The 17656-nt window shown below is 46.5% G+C and overlaps 2 protein-coding genes across 4 annotated transcripts in view; one reads left to right on the top strand and one right to left on the bottom strand.

The window, feature by feature from the left end:
* Positions 1-9071, bottom strand: part of rasip1 (Ras interacting protein 1) — a 9303-nt gene extending 232 nt beyond the window's left edge. The window contains exons 1-16 of one of the 3 annotated variants that reach the window (XM_056602280.1): positions 8711-9071; positions 7708-7829; positions 6950-7401; positions 6480-6740; positions 5882-6120; positions 5611-5775; positions 4859-5063; positions 4367-4668; positions 4105-4266; positions 3455-3495; positions 3038-3192; positions 2751-2863; positions 2280-2574; positions 1320-1483; positions 1056-1197; positions 1-956 (exon numbers count right to left, since the gene is read on the bottom strand). The exon at positions 1-956 is cut by the window's left edge and continues 231 nt beyond it. In XM_056602280.1, coding sequence (XP_056458255.1) covers positions 778-956; positions 1056-1197; positions 1320-1483; positions 2280-2574; positions 2751-2863; positions 3038-3192; positions 3455-3495; positions 4105-4266; positions 4367-4668; positions 4859-5063; positions 5611-5775; positions 5882-6120; positions 6480-6740; positions 6950-7401; positions 7708-7829 — 2997 coding nt within the window. In that variant the 5' untranslated portion in view covers positions 8711-9071 and the 3' untranslated portion in view covers positions 1-777. Of the gene's footprint in view, positions 957-1055; positions 1198-1319; positions 1484-2279; positions 2575-2750; positions 2864-3037; positions 3193-3454; positions 3496-4104; positions 4267-4366; positions 4669-4858; positions 5064-5610; positions 5776-5881; positions 6121-6479; positions 6741-6949; positions 7402-7707; positions 7830-7948; positions 7968-8710 lie in introns of those variants that run through there. The other 2 variants (XM_056602281.1, XM_056602282.1) reach the window with 2 other exon arrangements.
* A 1655-nt stretch (positions 9072-10726) lies between these two features.
* LOC130391942 (cytochrome c oxidase subunit 6B1) lies at positions 10727-13268 on the top strand. The gene is made up of 4 exons (XM_056602301.1): positions 10727-10868; positions 11328-11441; positions 12051-12151; positions 13011-13268. The coding sequence occupies exons 2-4, from the start codon at positions 11339-11341 to the stop codon at positions 13062-13064; spliced, it is 258 nt and encodes an 85-aa protein (XP_056458276.1). The 5' UTR covers positions 10727-10868; positions 11328-11338; the 3' UTR covers positions 13065-13268.
* Positions 13269-17656: the final 4388 nt, after the last annotated feature.

Genomic DNA, 17656 nt, shown 5'->3' with positions numbered 1-17656 from the left:
CACACACGCAAACAGATGTTGCTCACTTCACTTAATGACATCATCATCTGTCCCCAAAAGTACTACTCACTAAGTAAGTCATGAACTTCTGTGTAAAGAGCATGATGCCGCACCACTTCAATGACCTGGGAAATCCAAGCAGGCCGGCCATTTGCGTAGGTCCCTGCTGCCTCCGGGACAGAAATGAAAAATTCCCAGGGCACACTTCAGTCACCTGTCTTGACCTTAAACGCAGCCTTCCCCTCCTCGACTGTGTGCGTGTGTGGTCGGCTGCGCTCTTTGAGTCACCGCTGTGCGCCAAACGCAGCCATTATTACAGGAAACCATGAGATTGTGCCCCAGGCTCAAAGAGCAATATAATTGTATCCCCTACTTATTTAGCCCAGCCTATCTGCAAACTCATCACTTCACGTCGGCGCCCAGTGGGTCTTGCATCGCCACCTTGTGGACCTTTCTCCCATCGCTCAGAAAGCACTGGGGTCTGCCAAGACCCAGAGACCCTTTGGGGGGAAAACCAGGACCGTCAGGGATCACGTCAAGACCGAACACGTTTTTTTGGGGGCAGGAATTCCTTCATTTTTATTAAAACCATGGAAACGCAAAACATGCATGTCAGTCAAGTAAAGCTGAAGACTAGCGGTAAAATAAACACAAGGTGGTTTTTAATATTAAAATAACCCATCATAAAATAAATTCTATGAAGCCATATCAGTGACAATACATTGTCTCTTACATTGAAATATATATATATGAAATATATGACATATCTTGACTTGTTTAAAGCCGAGTTCTCTGATTGGCTGGGAGCTCATCTTGGTCAAGTCCCCACAGGAAGGTCCGGAGACGTGTCACTTCCTTCTGGAGCTCAGGGCTCGGGATCGCCTGGGAGAGGTTCAGTCGGGGGGTCTCGTTGGGGAGGATGAGAGGCGGGTGGTCCAGGAAGCTCTCAAAGATATCTGGGATAGGTCAATAAGAGGCCGAGAGGTCAAATTTTTATGAAAAGACGACGGACTATGTTCTAGGTTATGTTTTCATGAAGTTGCTGGTGTTCGTACCTCCACTCAGCTCTGCTCCCGGAGGAGGTGCCCAGGCAGCTGGAGGAGCCCGGGCAGCCCCCAGCTTGTAGTGGGTGAGGAGGTGGTGCAGCTGGGACGGGCTCAACAAGGTGTGCTCCTCCAGCAGGCTACCCCACGAAGACTGTCAAGAGTCAAGACAGATGCAGAATAACATAAAACATGGCCTCTTCCTCCTTCACACAGGTGAAGATGTCACCCTTGGATGAACAGTTTGCCCATTCATACATGATATCAGTGTATTACCTGGATGAGGCGGGTCTTGGGCACACACAGGAAATTAACAGTGATTGATAGTTTCTTCAGGAACTCAGACGCGATGTCCCCTAGCCCGGCTCCTTGCAGCCAGTCCAGGACCAGGTCCAGGTTGGTGCGGATCTGGACTGCTCTGGACCAGGAGAACAGGCCGTCTGGAAAGATGAATGAACAGAACAAATTAAAACATAGTCATATTTGTGATAAATTATAGGGATATGGTAAAGTGTAGGGATATTGTTTGCACATTAGTGTATTGGTAAGGGTGTTTGACCCCAGCCATAGCCTGCGATACTGGGTATAATGCCCAAGTCCTGGGCTTTACCTGTAGGCCACCTTGAGCATCCTTATACCGGCTCCTTAAAGGGAGAAGATGTCTGCAAACTGGCATTTGCCTGTCTTACCCAGATCCATTGATTTGCAGAGTTTAATTAGGCTAGCTCCTGCCTGAGAGGGAGATACAATTTGGGGTGTAATCTTTGAAAAAGATCCCTCACATAAAGAGCAGCTAGGCTACTGTAACCCTGCAAGTCAATGAGGTGCCTAACGGAAAGTTAATGCTAACCCAGCCAACTCCCCATCTCGATTCATATTGATGTATATGGAATCAAACAACGTGTTTGAATCAAGGTGAGGAAAGTAAACTCCACTGCTAGTTGCGTCGGTTAACCACTCCACCAAACGACCACAGAGCACTACCGGTAATGCCGTGTTCACAATGTACACGTTCGTCGACGGATATTGGAGGGCGTGTCTGACATTGCGGGGACGCGATCTGATTGGCCGACGGATCCGTCACTGCCTGAAAAGTTGAACATTTCTCAACTTTTTGACACAGGCAACAGAGCCGACAGAACGGAGGGACCCACAATGCATTTCAAGAGCGCCGCATGCAGAGTCAATGAGATCCGTCAACGGCCGTGTGCACCAGAGCACAAGAGGAGAGCTCACCTCTTTCCAGCAGCGTATTGAGCAGGGAGGTGTTGGTGAAGAAGAAGAGGTACCCGAACGTTTGCGAGGTGAGCGGGGGGGAGAGGCAGGCCTCGCGGGACAGCGTGAGGGAGCAGCGGTAAACCTCCACCAGCCCGGCCACGGTGGGCGGCAGGGCGGACACGTCGTCCACCTCGCCCTCGCCCCCCGCGGGGTCCCCGCTCTCCGCAGCCCTCGCTCCATCCCTCTCCTTGTCCTTCTCCTCTCTGGAGAAGGGGTTGGTGTCCAGGAGGGCTGGGAGCAGCGAGTAGAGGGTCTTTGCAGAGAGAGAAAGGAGACACACACACGGTAATTCGCCATCAATGGGTTTTTATGTCACTTCAGATGCGATGCACCATGAGTCGAGGGAGAGGTTGGGTACTGAGAAAGGGTTGAGGTCAGAATGAAGGAAGGAGATACTGAATAGGGATGCTGGTTCTGTTTATGGTTTACCTTGGTGAGGTGGTACACACACTGCTGGAAGGTGTGCATGATGACATCATCAAGCTGCGCCAGGGCCTCTGAGCAGACGTCCATGTCCGCTGAGAGCACCGGATCACCGGGTGCTTTGAGGACACAATGATTTGGATGAATCAGTATTGCTAACCCATTGGATAAGGGCCTGTGTTGTACTTTTTAACGTGCACTGTATCAGATAGTTGTTGTTTTTGTGAGGCCCAACGTCTTGCTAAATTGATCATAAAAGATAACAACCTGGAGATTTCAATGATTTTGTTTACCCTCAAACTCCCATTCTTTCTCCATGGTCTCGACTTTTACTTGGAAGAAGTTAAGAAGCTCTGTGGCGTTGGACATCCAGAACATCAGAGGTCGAAGGTCAGAGGAGAGCTTCTGGACATTTGGGGCACAGAGCTCACTCTCTGGTTCTGTAGAGCTGGACACGACACAATCCATAATGTCAGCCATTACATGCTGCTGGAGAACACCAAGTTCCTGTTTTCTAGTGTTATGTTAGCGGATAAACACTGTGAGGAGAAGCAACTGCGTTCGTAAACGTTTTTATGAGCCCACTCCACCTTGGTGCAGATTTCGCTTGCGCCATAACAGCAAAAACGACAAACATATCGTGAATCATTCAGCGGTAGTAGAACAAATCTCTAAACAGAGGAAACGTGACGTAACAAAAAGTATCTTACTTTTGCGTGGGATGCTTATCCCCAAATTCCTTGATGTTATCCTGTGAAAAGAATTGGCGACAGAAGAGAGGAGAAAGAGTAAGGTCTCCATTTAGAGCTGGGTGGATGAAGGGGAACGGGGGGGGGTTGAAGTCTGGACTCACAGCCAAAAACAATTACAGCACATTTTCCAGCAGGAGGGAAGTGACTTCAGATCATCCATGTTGCCGTCTACAAGCTAACAGGCCACAGTGGAGTGGTGCACATGTCCGGTCTGTCTGTCTCCCCGTATGACCGGGTTATTACGCTCATCTGGACTCCTTTTCCTATTTTCTTAATCAAATCTCATTTGAGCGGGTGGGAGGTCGGTGATTGCAGTCATGACGAAGGAGGGGATGATGTGATGATGCGAATCGACTTCCATCCATTTGCTAATGTGTTGTACTTAGGGCGTAATGTATAAATATTATTAACACTACTCCCTAACCGTAATCCTCTTGGGCTCCAAGAAGCCTATCTTTTAGTGTTTTCTTGTATTATAAATGGGATTTTGATTTGAGTTCCTAGCAATAACGATAAGGGCTGTGATATGACAACTGGAGGATGGAAAGAGGGGCTCGCACAGAGGGGTTTTGCAGCGCCGGGGCCGAAGCTGTGATAGGTTTACTCACCCAGACGATTCCTTTGATCAGATTGGCAGCCTTGAGCAGTATTTGAGGTGTGAGGGCGGGGTCGAGGTGCTTGGAGGCGTGGTCGATCATGATGGACAGGAGGTAGGCCGGGGCTAGGGGCCCCCCTCCTGAGTCAGGGGACGAGTTCTTTGAGATGATCTCCTACGAGGGACAGCGAACACACAAACATGAATCACGGTCCCATTCCGGTGGGGGTTGTTTCCTGGTTTTCAGAAGACGGTCGTCCCCTCTGTGACTCTACCTGGAGCAGGCTGTCGGCGTGGCGGGGGTGGAACCTCAGCAGGGCCTCGGGCGACCCCAGGTAGGTCCTCAGCGCCTCCTGCCGGTCGAGCAGCCCGGAGGGGCAGCAGGTGGAGGGCCCGCCGTCCGCCTGCCAGGGCAGGGCCAGTGCCAGCGGGGGAGCGGGGGTTACGCGGGGGTCACGGTAGAGGAAGATAAAGTGGCCCCCCAGACCCACCACGTCCCCTGGCTTCAGGGCGGCCTCGCGGTACAGGGCCAGGCCGTTGTGTGTGACGGCCCCTCCTCTGAAGGGCCGCATCAGAGCTGTGGACAGAGCAGGACGAATGTCCGGTGTCATGAACCCAGCAGGGGGGCGTAGACATGGCCAAGTCACGGCTGACACCCCCTCCTAACTAAGGGCAAGAACAACTTCCTAAATCCCAGGGAGGAAACCTTGAGAAGGAATCCTTCCTCAGTATACTGTTAAGCGGGGGGCAGACAGAGGGGTACGCACCTTGTCCAGGAGGGGTCCCGGGAACAGCGGAGTCCCTCCTAACCAGTAAGTGTCTGGCGAGCACGTCGGGCGCCGAGAGGAAGGTGTCGACCTTCAGCGGCCTCTTGCCCTTCCTCTCCCTCTCTCTGTCCTTCTCTCGCTCCTTCATTGTGGGCTTCCTCCCAAACACATGGGTGTGCCCCGCCATGATATACAAAACAAAGTCCTGCACCAAACCAAAACAAAGAGCGAGAGACAGAGAGCACAAGGAGGGAGCACAACAGAGAGGGAGAGAGATAGAGAAAGAGATAGAGAGAGAGTCAGGGAGGTCTGTTATCCTTTAAGTGTTTGGGTTTTTGTATCACACAACACATCACTGAAGACAGACACTATTCAGACGTTGAATTGAATCCAGATAAGCATATGAAGTGTGTCCCAGGTCGCTACAATGGCCACCTGTGTGAGTCATTCAGAGCCCTGGAGTGGCTTACACAGAGGGGCTTGTTGTGCTATTGTCCCTGCTGTGAGGTTGTTTGTTGCTACCGAGTTTGTTTTGAATGGGAGAGGGTTGCAGAGGGAATGGAAATGACTGATGGTATGTGGCGATTAGTAGGGACATGCAGGCATGATGTCATCAACGATGACATGCAGCCCTGTGCATGTTTATATCCTAAGTGTTGTTAGTGTTTGTGCGTAATCTCCACGCATCCTCTCCATCTGAATGACACATCTGAGGGAGAGGGGGGAGGGGGGCAGGGGAGATGATGTCTTGCCTTGCTCTGATTGTAACCTTGCAGCAGCAGGAAATAGGGCCTGTCGGTGGGCGGGAGGATCAAGCTCTGTGACATCACTTCCAGGTCACAGCTGGAGTAGTCCTTGTCTTCCTCCTGCGTCTGGTTTGTCCACGCAGCTCTACTGGTGACCTTTGACCCCCTTGTCTAGAAAAGCAGGCATGAAGAAGATGTCTTGTTGGAAACACCCCCCAAAAGAACAGCAATACTGAACTCATTTGAACTCTTCAAACCTCCCCCGGACCCCGCTCACCTCTCCCCCCTTTGGGACCATCATGCTCATGGTGTTTTTCCTGTCTTCTGCGCCACTGTTGCTAAGGGCGTTAGTGGCGAGACGCGGGTCGTTTGGGACATGGTTGCCTTGGCGACGGCGCAGGCTGAGGTTCATGTCGCTGATGCTCCGCCTGAGCTCGGAGTTTCTCGAGCGATGACCTCGCTCTCCCTCCTCTGACCCTCCCCCCGAGGATATTCTGCTCCGCCTCAAGCGCACACCTGTTGACCATGACACGCACGCACGCATAGACACACACACACACACACACACGCACACACACACACAGGTACGCACTCACACATGCATGCATGCATACACACACATAGGCACACACACGCATACACACACACATACATACACAAATACACACACACAGGCATGTCCCTCCACAGACGCACGGACACACGCACACGCACAGACAAACACACACAGGCACACACTCACACATACATACACACAAGCAGGCACCCACTCACACACACACGCACACGCACACGCACACACACACACACGGTTACCATCACATGTCGATGATGGTAAAGACTTACATGACCTACGTATATTTTCCTATTTGTACCTTGGCAGTTCTCTGCCTCCCTCTCTCGCTCCTTTTCCCTTTCCTTCTCCTCTCTCTCATAGTCTTCCTTTCTTTGCATTTCAAAACGCCGCTCAAACCCTTCCTTGGGCCGCCACATGTCCACCAACAACAGGGGACATTCCCAGGAAGCCACGCCCCTCCGGCACTCGGTCTCCCATTGGACGGTCCCATCTGGCCTTTGGATGGGCTTTCCAATGACATCACACAGCAGGAAGTCCTCTGGGCTGTATTTCTGTAGAACTGGAAGGTAATGGAGGAAGTTGGGGAGGGGGTGTCATTCTTTTTCCAAAACACTGCTGTTGTTTATATGACATCATTCATATTTGCTTTTTGAACAAACTCTTCCCTGTTTTGGATTAAAGGCTAGGGTGAAAAAAAAGAGAAAACGAACAAGAAAATAAATATCCCCCCCCCCCCCTCTCCTGCCGCTCCCCTCCCTCAGTGCCCACCTGCGTCCTCCGTCTCCTCGCGCTCGCGCTCAGTGTAGCGCGTGATGACCTGGGCGATGAGCTGCTGCGCCGTGGAGTGCACGTTGGCCAGCAGGGAGCGGTAGTTGGCCCCGCTGGAGAGAGCATCCCCGTAGATCTTGACCAGGCCCGGGGTGGTGGAGGAGGGCGGGGGCAGGTAGTGGTGTGACGAGGGGGCGTCGGAGTGCGCCCAGCGCTCCCGCTCCCTCTCCCCCACCGCGCGGTCCCGGTCGCTGTTGGAGCGCCCTCGCAGGAAGAGGTGCGAGAGGCGCTTGGCCCGGGACTGGGGCCCGGCCGGCCGGGGTCGCAGGAAGGCCGGGGAGGGAGACGGGGATGGGGCGGGGGAAGCCAGCGAGGGGGTGGAGGCCGAGAGGGAGGAGCAAGGTGCTGTCGGGGCCTCGTACAGGGAGGCCGCGTCGGAGCTAGTGGTGGACCTGGGAATAACAGGCAGGGTTAGGCCAGGGGAAGAAGGATGGAGCCCAGAGGAAGTGGAAAGGAAAGGACTGGCCAGCTGTAAATGATGACAGAATAAAGGTAGACAAGCAATGTCGCCTAAAATAACAAGCATGCCAAAGCTCCGGGGCTCAGTAAACACTGTGACAGCTTGATGAACTAGTAATGACGCCCGTTTTCAAAAGGGTTTAACTTCGAACATAACCAACCAACCGACAAAGGTGAACCAGCCTACAGGAAGTACAAGCACAGGATAAAAAGGACATTTGATAGAGCTACAAACTCACTTCACGGAGACTGCACTGGGCCAGCGGCCACCAAGCTTGGCAAAATGTTTCCTGGGAGAGTGGATCCACAGGCCTACTGGGAAATTTAGTTTTCTGAAGCGAGGACTGCCCGACTCCTCCATCTGACGGCAAAGGAGGACAGAAGGTTTACGGTGGGAGAGCCCAGATGGTGTTTGAACCCCTAAAGAATGATATTTTTTTTCGCCAAATAATTAGCCAATTTCCTTTCATCTTTCCCCACCTTGTTGTGAGGAATGTGTGCGAAGAAAATCTAAGGAAGAATAACCAGACAATGGGATGATATCATCAGCAAGAAATACCAACATTGCAGTGGGATGTCAACATGTTGCATAGAAACAAAGCTGATAGACCAAGCATTAGCAAATCTCCGAAAGATTTGTGTGTATGTGTGTTTTTATTTGTGTGTGTGCGTGTGTGTATGTGTGTGTTTCTTTGTGTTTTTGTGCATGTGCAAGTGTGTGTGTGTGTGTGTGTGTGTGTGTGTGTGTGTGTGTGTGTGTGTGTGTGTGTGTGTGTGTGTGTGTGTGTGTGTGTGTGTGTGTGTGTGTGTGTGTGTGTGTGTGTGTGTGTGCAATTTGTCATTCCCCAAACAGGAAGCATCTTTTGTTGGACGCAGGTTGAGCTGTTGCAACTAAAGGGAAATGCCCACTCTAAGGGTTACTGGCTCACTGACTATGTGAATTACCACCAGATTTCAGGATTTGGGGACTTTGGATAGTCTTCAACAGGTGAATCACTGGATTGTGGAGGAAGCAATAGTTCCCCTCAGGAAAATCCTCTCCTTGCATATGAACCTTCCTAACCAAAAACTAAAAACATTCTAATTAAAAGAAAGTAAGGCCTCAATATGATCATTTTGTTTCCCTCAACAGGATGTGTTGTTTGAGTCTCCATTGACTGATTTATTAAGATTCCTACCAGACCCAATTGAAAAAAAGTGTACAAAAAGAAAAATACATTCAAATAAAAAGTAAACACTTACCTACTTCCAGTGCTGATCCCTTGATCGTTTCAATTAAATCCTTCAAGATAGACCTTCTCCTTGCATGAATGCAAATATGCGACCGATCGCAGCTCAGTTATTTTGGATTCTTGCGTTCCCGCCAAATAAAAACTCCATTTTGCAAAAGCCTTCACTTGGTCGATGTTCAACCCAACCTTCAGTAATTTACAAATGTCTGTTACTTTGTTCCGTTGTAGATCTAGCTTACCTCGATATTTCTGTTTTCTTTTATCTAGACCCGAAAATGGCTGCCTCTCAGTCCGGGTCTCAGCTTCACTGGTCTATAGATAGAGAAACAGGCCCATTGTTCTGAGTGACAGAATTTCCTTCCTTCGCAGTGGACAACACCTATATCCTGAGTGAGAGAGAGAGAGAGAGAGAGAGAGAGAAGGTTTGGTCCGGACTAGGAGAAGGGGAAATCGACAGCCGTGTTCAGATCCTCAAGGCCATATTGGAAATATTGTAGGAAGTAGACATAGATAAATCAATTATTTGATTATTATATCTATCTATTATGCTATCTATCGATTTATATATATAGTTATATCTATATCGATCTTTTTGTCTGCCCATTTTCTCAAGTTTAGAAGTTTACAAATGTGTGATTGGTAAGGCAGAGCTAGGATATTCTCTCAGTGTGCGTACATAGTTTCCACAGAGCATCGAGCAGCATTCTGTGGTTTCTGAGGTTTGAAACTGTTTGAGTTTGAGGGGTTTTGCTGAAAGGAGGAAGAAGGAAACTGGGACAAAGGAAGTTAGGGGAGAAACATGTGCGACCTTTGGCCTGTTCTATAACAGGAAAATAGAGTAAGAAAGACTTAAAGAACAAAATGGTTGCATTCAGCAACAGAAAGATACACTCGATACTTGATTAGAAAAACCATCTCTGTAGCTTTAACTTTCTCATCTCATCTCATCTTCATCCACTTATCCGAGGTTGGGTCGCGGGGGGAGCAGCAGCTCAAGCAGGGAATATAAAAAAATGCAGGGATTCTAGAGAATACCCCATAAGGACCACATAAATTGGCTTAAAATGTACAGCTCTTATTCGGCCGTAATGAGCAATCAAGAAATGAAGCTGGGCAACATTTGGAAAATCCATCTGCCTGATATGGGCACTAGTTGGTTGGTTTGCTTTTAGTAAGGTTGCTGTTCGATCCCCGGCTCCTTCTAGCTGAGTGTTGATGTGTCCCTGAGCAGATTGCCTTACTGCTCCTGACGAGATGGCTGTTGCCTTGCATGGTTGACTCCACCGTCGGTGTGTCAATGTGTGTATTAAACGTTGTAAGTCACTTTGGATAAATGTGTCTGCTAAATGCACGAAATGTAAATGTATAATGTTTGCTCTCAGTATGTTATGGAGAACATTCCCATGTATACATCATGTATTCCATAATCCAATGCGGTTTAGGTATCTTAATCCCATACGGATTGTTTATCCCAACGTTGCAAAGCAATGTTCATTATTTTTGGAAGCATAGGAGCCTTAGAATATTAGGTATTGTGTGAGTAGTAACTGTTTGTTGGTCATTAGTGATCATGAAATTATTTGTTATAATCGGTAGACATTGTTCTGTTTGAAAGTTCCACAGGGTTTCTCATGCAAGATGTGGAAACCTAGTATTCAAATTAACCCCTGTTCATCTTGATTTAGGATTTTACAGTGCTACAACTCTCTTGAGTCCTAATATGGCAACAAAGAATTCCATGATGCATTGAAATGTACAAGCCCTATCGGCACTAGTTGGTTAGTGGGCTTGCAGCATGCCGATGAGCGCATTCCCCATCCATGTTGAAATTACATAATTTATCCAATTAGGAAATCCAATGCATTTTAGGTATCCTATTGACACATTTTTGTAAAATAACTGACATTGTAAATGTGTGAATGTTGCCGGTCCTTGTAATTACAATTACTTGCTAAAAATAATACACATATTAGTAGATAAATAAACTAAAAACGAATCTAACAATCACGTTATGCAGAAACAACATGGAAGGACAAATCAAAATCAACCAAACGCAGCTTCAGCGCGTCGCTTTCACGTCACATCCTACGATGTCCCAGAGTTCACTGCGCGTCTGAGCGGAAGAAGCGGAGGTCTGCAGTTCAAGAAAGGACATACAAGCTACCAAGGTTGTCCCGTTGTCTTTGCTTTTAAACGATCATATCATAGTGTTAATTAACAATGTTGATAGAATCGAATGGGTTTGCAGTATATGGATTTAGTTATGTTAATGTGATCTGATATTGACCTTAGCTTGTCCTCCGGGCTAAGGCTAACTGCTGTCAAGGCTAAGGGACGAGGCTAACTAACGCCTGTCGGAGCTGCATGACATTAGATGATATTAGAAACACAAATCCGTTCTTTGTCTTTAACATGCAATAAGGCTAACGATACATCGAGATGATCAAATGCTGTATGGACACCCACTGTTTTATGGTATTTCGGCATTGATTGTATCTTGATTAACGATGCTAATGTCCGGGCTGAATATAGCCGCTGAACTCAATGTGATGCACTTTGACTTACAAGAGCACCGCTGATTTAGATAAGCAACGAGTTTTTTAAATCTTTGACTTTGCATTGATTAGAGCTGATCAAGATGGCAGAGATGGAAGAGAAGATCAAGAACTACAGGACGGCTCCATTTGATGCCCGGTTCCCCAACACCAACCAGACACGAAACTGCTTCCAGAACTACTTGGGTAGATACTTACTGTGGTACTAACATGCATACTACTGGTAATATGACGAGTGGGTGGCGATCATTCGCTAACTGGCTGATCATTTTACCATGTGTAATGTTACCTCTGTATGAGGTTAAACGCAATCCGTAGGACTATAGTTGTAATCAGCACATGGGTTGATATTCACATGCTATATTTTTAGATGCCTGGCCAAATCGACATCCAATCAAGTCCCTAAAATATAAGACAAATATCTTTATAAACAGAGAAAATTGCCAATGTGTTTCTTAAATTGTGAAGAACCCTCGGGGACATGGCACATATGGGGACATGGGTCAGACTGGCATATATCTGAAAATGTAATGATTTCAAAAGCCTGCTTTCACAATTTTCCATTAATCAAAAGGTATTTCTGACGCAAAGCGTCTAGGTGTCAACACCTCTCGTATTCCCCCACTATCCTCCTGTGTTGGACACATAAAAGTTCTTTAGCAATAGAGTGCTGCATAATCCTTGATTACACATTATGGAGCACAAAAACCTTCTAGATAATCCTACTCTGAAGTTCAACACTACAATGGTTCATAGTAAAAATTATTATTCAGTGTTTTGTGTCATTGTTTCCAGACTTTCACCGATGCAACAAGGCGCTGACGGAGAAAGGCCAGGATATCTCTCCGTGTCAGTGGTACCAGAGGGTCTACAAGAGCCTCTGCCCCATGAGCTGGGTGAGCATGCATTTCCAATGAGACTAGTGCCTCAGGATTCATTCAAAAAGGATTCATAAGCTATAAACGACATTGAACATGCTCATCTCTTTAGTTGCCAATACAACTCTGTACAACACACAGTATTGGTATCAAATCATTATAATTTTGAGTCTCAATTATGTTGAATTACACCAATGTGTGAGGTAGCTACACGTAACAATTCACCTATAGCTGTAAACAGGGCCGTTGCTACGATTCCTGGGCCCCTAGACAAGATTTACTGATGGGGCCCCCCTGCGCTGAATTGTTGACGGGGGGGGGGGGGGGTGTAAGGAGCAATTGTTGACGGGGGGGGGGGGTGGAAGGAGCAATTGTTGACGAGGGAGAAATTGTTGACGGGGGGGCGCTATGGTAGTACTATGGGCTGGTAGTAAAATAAAAAAAAAATCTTTTTTTTTTTTTTTTTTTGTGGGCCCTCTCCTGGGCTGTGGGCCCCTAGAATCGTCATCACCTTTCACCCCTTATCGACGGCCCTGGCTGTAAATGACCTTGATATATCTTGAGTCAATGCGGATTGATGGGATTTCAATGTTATCTATAAAATCCTATAACTGCTATATGAAACGGTATAAAAATATTTGTATCACATACCTTTTTTGTTGAGAATCGTACTAGTAAAGACATTATCCCTACCACCGATGCCAGCCGAGGTAAGCTGGTTCACATAACACACTGGCACAGGCAGCTAGAGTGGACACAACAATGTTTTAGAGTGTTATTTTGTATTCTGATAGTCTCCCGCCTACTGACTGGGAGACGCTTAATACAGTGGCTTATACATTGGGACTTTAACAGACTTGGTCAATGTCTCCTTCAGGTTGGCAAATGGGATGAGCAGATAGAGGCAGGAAGTTTCCCCGGAAGGATCTGAAATGGCCCGCCGACTCTCTACTTCCACCTTCCACTTCAAGACTTTCTGTTTCTTGGAGATTAACCTCTGTAGTGTGATTAAGTATAATAAATAATTTAATCTGATGTTGCTATGTTGACATTTATATATAAACTGAAACACGTACATGTTTTTTTCCTGTTCAATAAAGTCTGGAGTTTCCCCCCAAACCTTCAACTTCGCACTATTTTTGCAATTATTTGATTTTACCATTAACTGATATACTCCACTCTGTCCACAGGGAGGCAGTGTTTATAGGCAATTGTAATACTGCCGTTGAAATAGTTCCATTGTTAAACGCGTGGTGGCATAGTTGATGGATTACTTTGGTTATATTATGGTGGTACCATATAGTTATTTAGGACTGTGGAAAATGATAGACCCTGTCATGAAGTCTAGCCATAAAACCTGCCCAATAACCAAACCACCAAAATTGCATGGTGAAGAATGTGAGTAATCCAAGGCACTTTATTCATTAGGCTAGTCTTGGGTAAAGGACCGCAAATCAAATCTCACAATGTTGTTGTGACGGCCTAGTCGAAGTAGATTGCAGTAGTGATACAAACATTTCACCAACCTGGTCGCCGTGAAATGACCACGGGTGCTTAACTCAAAATCCGTGGTATCCCCACGGAATCCCGCCAATTTCTGTGATATGGCCACGGATTTTGCTCCAATGCAAGTTAATGACACTCGTATTCCATGGCACACACACAGATCCCCCGTCTCAACGACCGAGTCGACCACGGGCGCTTATCTCAAAATCTGTGCTGGCCTCACAGAATCTCTTAAATTGTCTGTGATATTCCATTGGAATTCGCTCCATTGCAAGTCAATGACACTAATTTTCCGTGGCACACACACAGATGCCTGTTTTAAAAACCAGGGGCCTCTACGAATTCTCTTTTTTTTCCAATAGGAAATTTACTTTCCTATGGAGATGACCCAGAAGTGCTTGGGGGAAAGGTGGTTTGAATTCTTAAAATGCTTAGGAAAGGAGCCTCGATGCTTCCTTTAACCCTCCTTTAGCATAGGTTACTCCTGGGGCCTCTACGAATTCTCTTTTTTGCAACGGAAATTTCCTTTCTTATGGAGATGACCCGGAAGTGCTTGGAGGAAAGGTGGTTTGAATTCTAAAAATGCTTAGAAAAGGAGCCTTGATGCTTCCTTTAACCCTCCTTTAGCATAGGCTAATCCTGAGCTTCCTATGCGAAAGGAAAGGAGATAGTGGTATCCCATAATCCTTTACGGCGGCAATATTTAAAGGGACATGCCACCGTCAAAGTTTACCGATACTACGCGAAGATGCATGAGAGACGCGGTAAAGCAGAAGAATAGAAGAGAAGAAAATACAACTGATAATAATGGATACCAATTCCAGAAACATTATTTGATTATAAATGAATTCATTTATTGCTGCTTAGTAAGCAGAAAATAGCCCATAAGAAAAGAAAATGGCAACTTCACATTTAAGAAAGACTACTGGGGGCAGTTAATTTCAACATCAACACAAGTTTAGCCTCTTTTTTTTCACATGTGAAATGGAATTCAAGTGGCATTCTTCCCGTTGGCCAAGTCCGACCTAAGTTATTTTCACAGTTGGCAATAAAAAAAATTGAATCGATACGACAAGAATGCATGGATCAAAGAGCACTTGTTTTAGTCAATCTTCAGAAAATTATAGTTTCACACTAGAGACGCTAGAGCAGGGGTCACCAACACGGTGCCCGCGGGCACCATGGTGCCCGCAAGGAACACATGAGGCGCCCGCAGGCCTGTTCTAAAAATAGCACTACTCATTCTTGGACAACTCTTTCCCACCTTTTTTAAGTCATTGTTGATAATTATTGTGAGAAATCATTAACATGACTTAATTAATTAACATGTCTTCACATAGATGAGTATCATTAATCATTAATAGTAATATATAACTAAAGGCAAACTGAGCAAATTTGTTATTCCAGAAGAGTGTATAGAACTGGGTGCCCTTCGTATGACTCAGTGCCCATGAAGTAGCTCTCAGGTTCAAAAAGGTTGACCCCTGCGCTACAGAGACGCAATACCCGCCGCCGCGCAATGACTTCGGTTACGAAGAGTGGAGTCAAATTTATTTTAAACAGTGCTGTCTTTTTCCTATGTTCGAAAGGAAGCACCTTTTCATCTCTCGACCCGATGACGTATTCCACAAAGGTTAAGGAAAGGAGGCATAAAGGTTAGGAGATTTTACTATTCGTAGAGGCCCCTGGTCTCACAGGGATCCATGAAATTACCATATATATATATATAATATATGAATGAAATTCATATTGACGGTATGTCCCTATTCTCGCCCATGCAGCCATCTTGAACCAATACCATTTTTTTTACCATTTTCGTTGCTTCGAGGAGGTCTGGTGTTCTCCGTATATAATAAATAAATATATATTTAACAAAATAAATACATTTAAATATGTATGTGTATATATATATATATATATATATACATAGTATACATATACATACTTATTTATATATATATATATATATATATATATATATATGTGCTGTCAGTTTAACGCGTTATTAACGGTGTTAACGCAAACAGCGTTAATTTTTTTATCGTGCGATTAACGCTATTTTGGCTTGGCAAACGTTGTCGTTTTTTCACCTGCTGCCTAGCAACAACTAGTCACGTTAGAAAAACTACAACACCATACCAGAGATACACCGGAAACAAAACAACAGCACGCCGCAAGAACTTTAAGGAAAACTCCTTAAAAGTGTGTGTGTGTTTGTGTGTCACTCTGTTCGAGCCTGCACAAGGCTTCAATGTTGTTATTAGCTATCACGTCTTTCTGACAAATCGCAGTTCAAGGCTCATCTGGGGTCTCATTTATAACCGTTGCGTACGCACAAAAAGGGGCTGAAATTGGCGTACGTGACTTTCCACGGCAAGGTTGTGATCTATAAAAAACCAACTTGACGAGAAAATGTGCGCAGCCCTAAGCAAACTCTGACCCATGCGTACGCATGGTTTGGAGGAAAAGGAGAATTGGCGACACAGATGGTGTGTTGGTGAACTGAAGTCAGACTGAAGAATTGTAGAGTGAGGAGAACGATTATGTTTTATCATCGCCCTTCATAAATTTAATTTCAACCCGTATCATGCGTTAAATCCTAATCACTGTTCACTGCTGCAGCCACTCACTCTGCTTTTTGTTGTTGGCTATCCCAATCCCGTGACCGCCGAACAAAACTACTTTTCGGGCCTCCATCTCACCCACAAGTGTCTCCACTTCAACCTCCGTGAATTTTCACTTTTTTGCTTTTCTCAGTACTTCTGCCATTGTTTCCGACAAGTCATAATACTTGCATCTGAGTCTGTTTTATATGCAGATCGCATTCATGAGGTAATTTGCATTGACCATTTATGGTTAAAAAGGGGCGTGTACAGGGCGGAACGTGAAAATGATTCAGCTGCGCGCACTTGTACGCACTCTGTGATTTATAAAGCAAAGATTGCGTACGGTGTGCGTACGCAGGGTTTTATAAATCCGAATATTTTTTGGCGCACGCAAAACTTGGCTTTTGGGCGTACGTACACTTTTAGTCACGATCCCACGCACAGTTTTATAAATGAGACCCCTGGGCTGTACCACTTCGGGAGGGGCCGCTCAGTTACTCCCCTCTAGAAAAAAATCGACTTGGCTGCGATGTTGACAGTTTGTGAGTGTTGCGTCTGTTGAGTGAGTGAGATGTTGCGGGCGCCCAGCTCAGGCTGCCGGACGGCGCTGCAAGGCACTTTGATAAACGCAATATTGTTATCCCGCAGTAATCAGCCCGACAGCCCCGAAACGTTAACGGCCCACTGGGAATTCTCCCGACTCTCTCGATTGCCACTCCACCACTGTGTGTGTGTGTGTGTGTGTGTGTGTGTGTGTGTGTGTGTGTGTGTGTGTGTGTGTGTGTGTGTGTGTGTGTGTGTGTGTGTGTGTGTGTGTGTGTGTGTGTGTGTGCAGGGCCGTGGCACCAAATCCTGGGCCCTGTATACAAGAGGTACTGATGGCCCCCCCCCCGAATTCCCCCTACCAGCCCCCTGCGCTGAATTGTTGAGGGGGGGGGGGGGGTAGAGAACAATTGTTGAAGGGGGGGGGGGGGGGGGGGGGGAGACGTGGCCGTGTGCGATTCCTAATACTATGGGCTGGTGGATAATTCAAAATAAATAAAAAACTTTTTTCTTTTTCTTTTTTTTGCCATGGGCCCCCCCTCTGCCTTGGGCCCCCCCTGGACTGCCTCACTTTCCCCCGCAGTCCGTCGGCCCTGTGTGTGTGTGCGTGTGTGAGTGTGCGTGTGTGAGTGTGTGTGGGCGTTATGGAGTGGCGAAGTCACGCCCCTTCCGGTAGAGCTCATGGGACCTATGAGATCGAAAAATATGAATGGGTGTCAATGGAGAGAAGATAATTATTTTCTGGTCCCAGTCTTTATATGCCCTGGATTACACATATGTTGTTTGTGGATTTAAATGATAATTTTTCATGCAAAGAAAACTACAAATGTTTGTGAAGAAGTTTGATAATTTTAGGTTTTATGTGAGG

Source organism: Gadus chalcogrammus, chromosome 11 (assembly GCF_026213295.1).
Source record: "Gadus chalcogrammus isolate NIFS_2021 chromosome 11, NIFS_Gcha_1.0, whole genome shotgun sequence".
NCBI classification, from domain to species: domain Eukaryota; kingdom Metazoa; phylum Chordata; class Actinopteri; order Gadiformes; family Gadidae; genus Gadus; species Gadus chalcogrammus.
The sequence above is the reverse complement of the archived record's forward strand: the minus strand, read 5'-3'. Positions and strand labels throughout refer to the sequence as shown.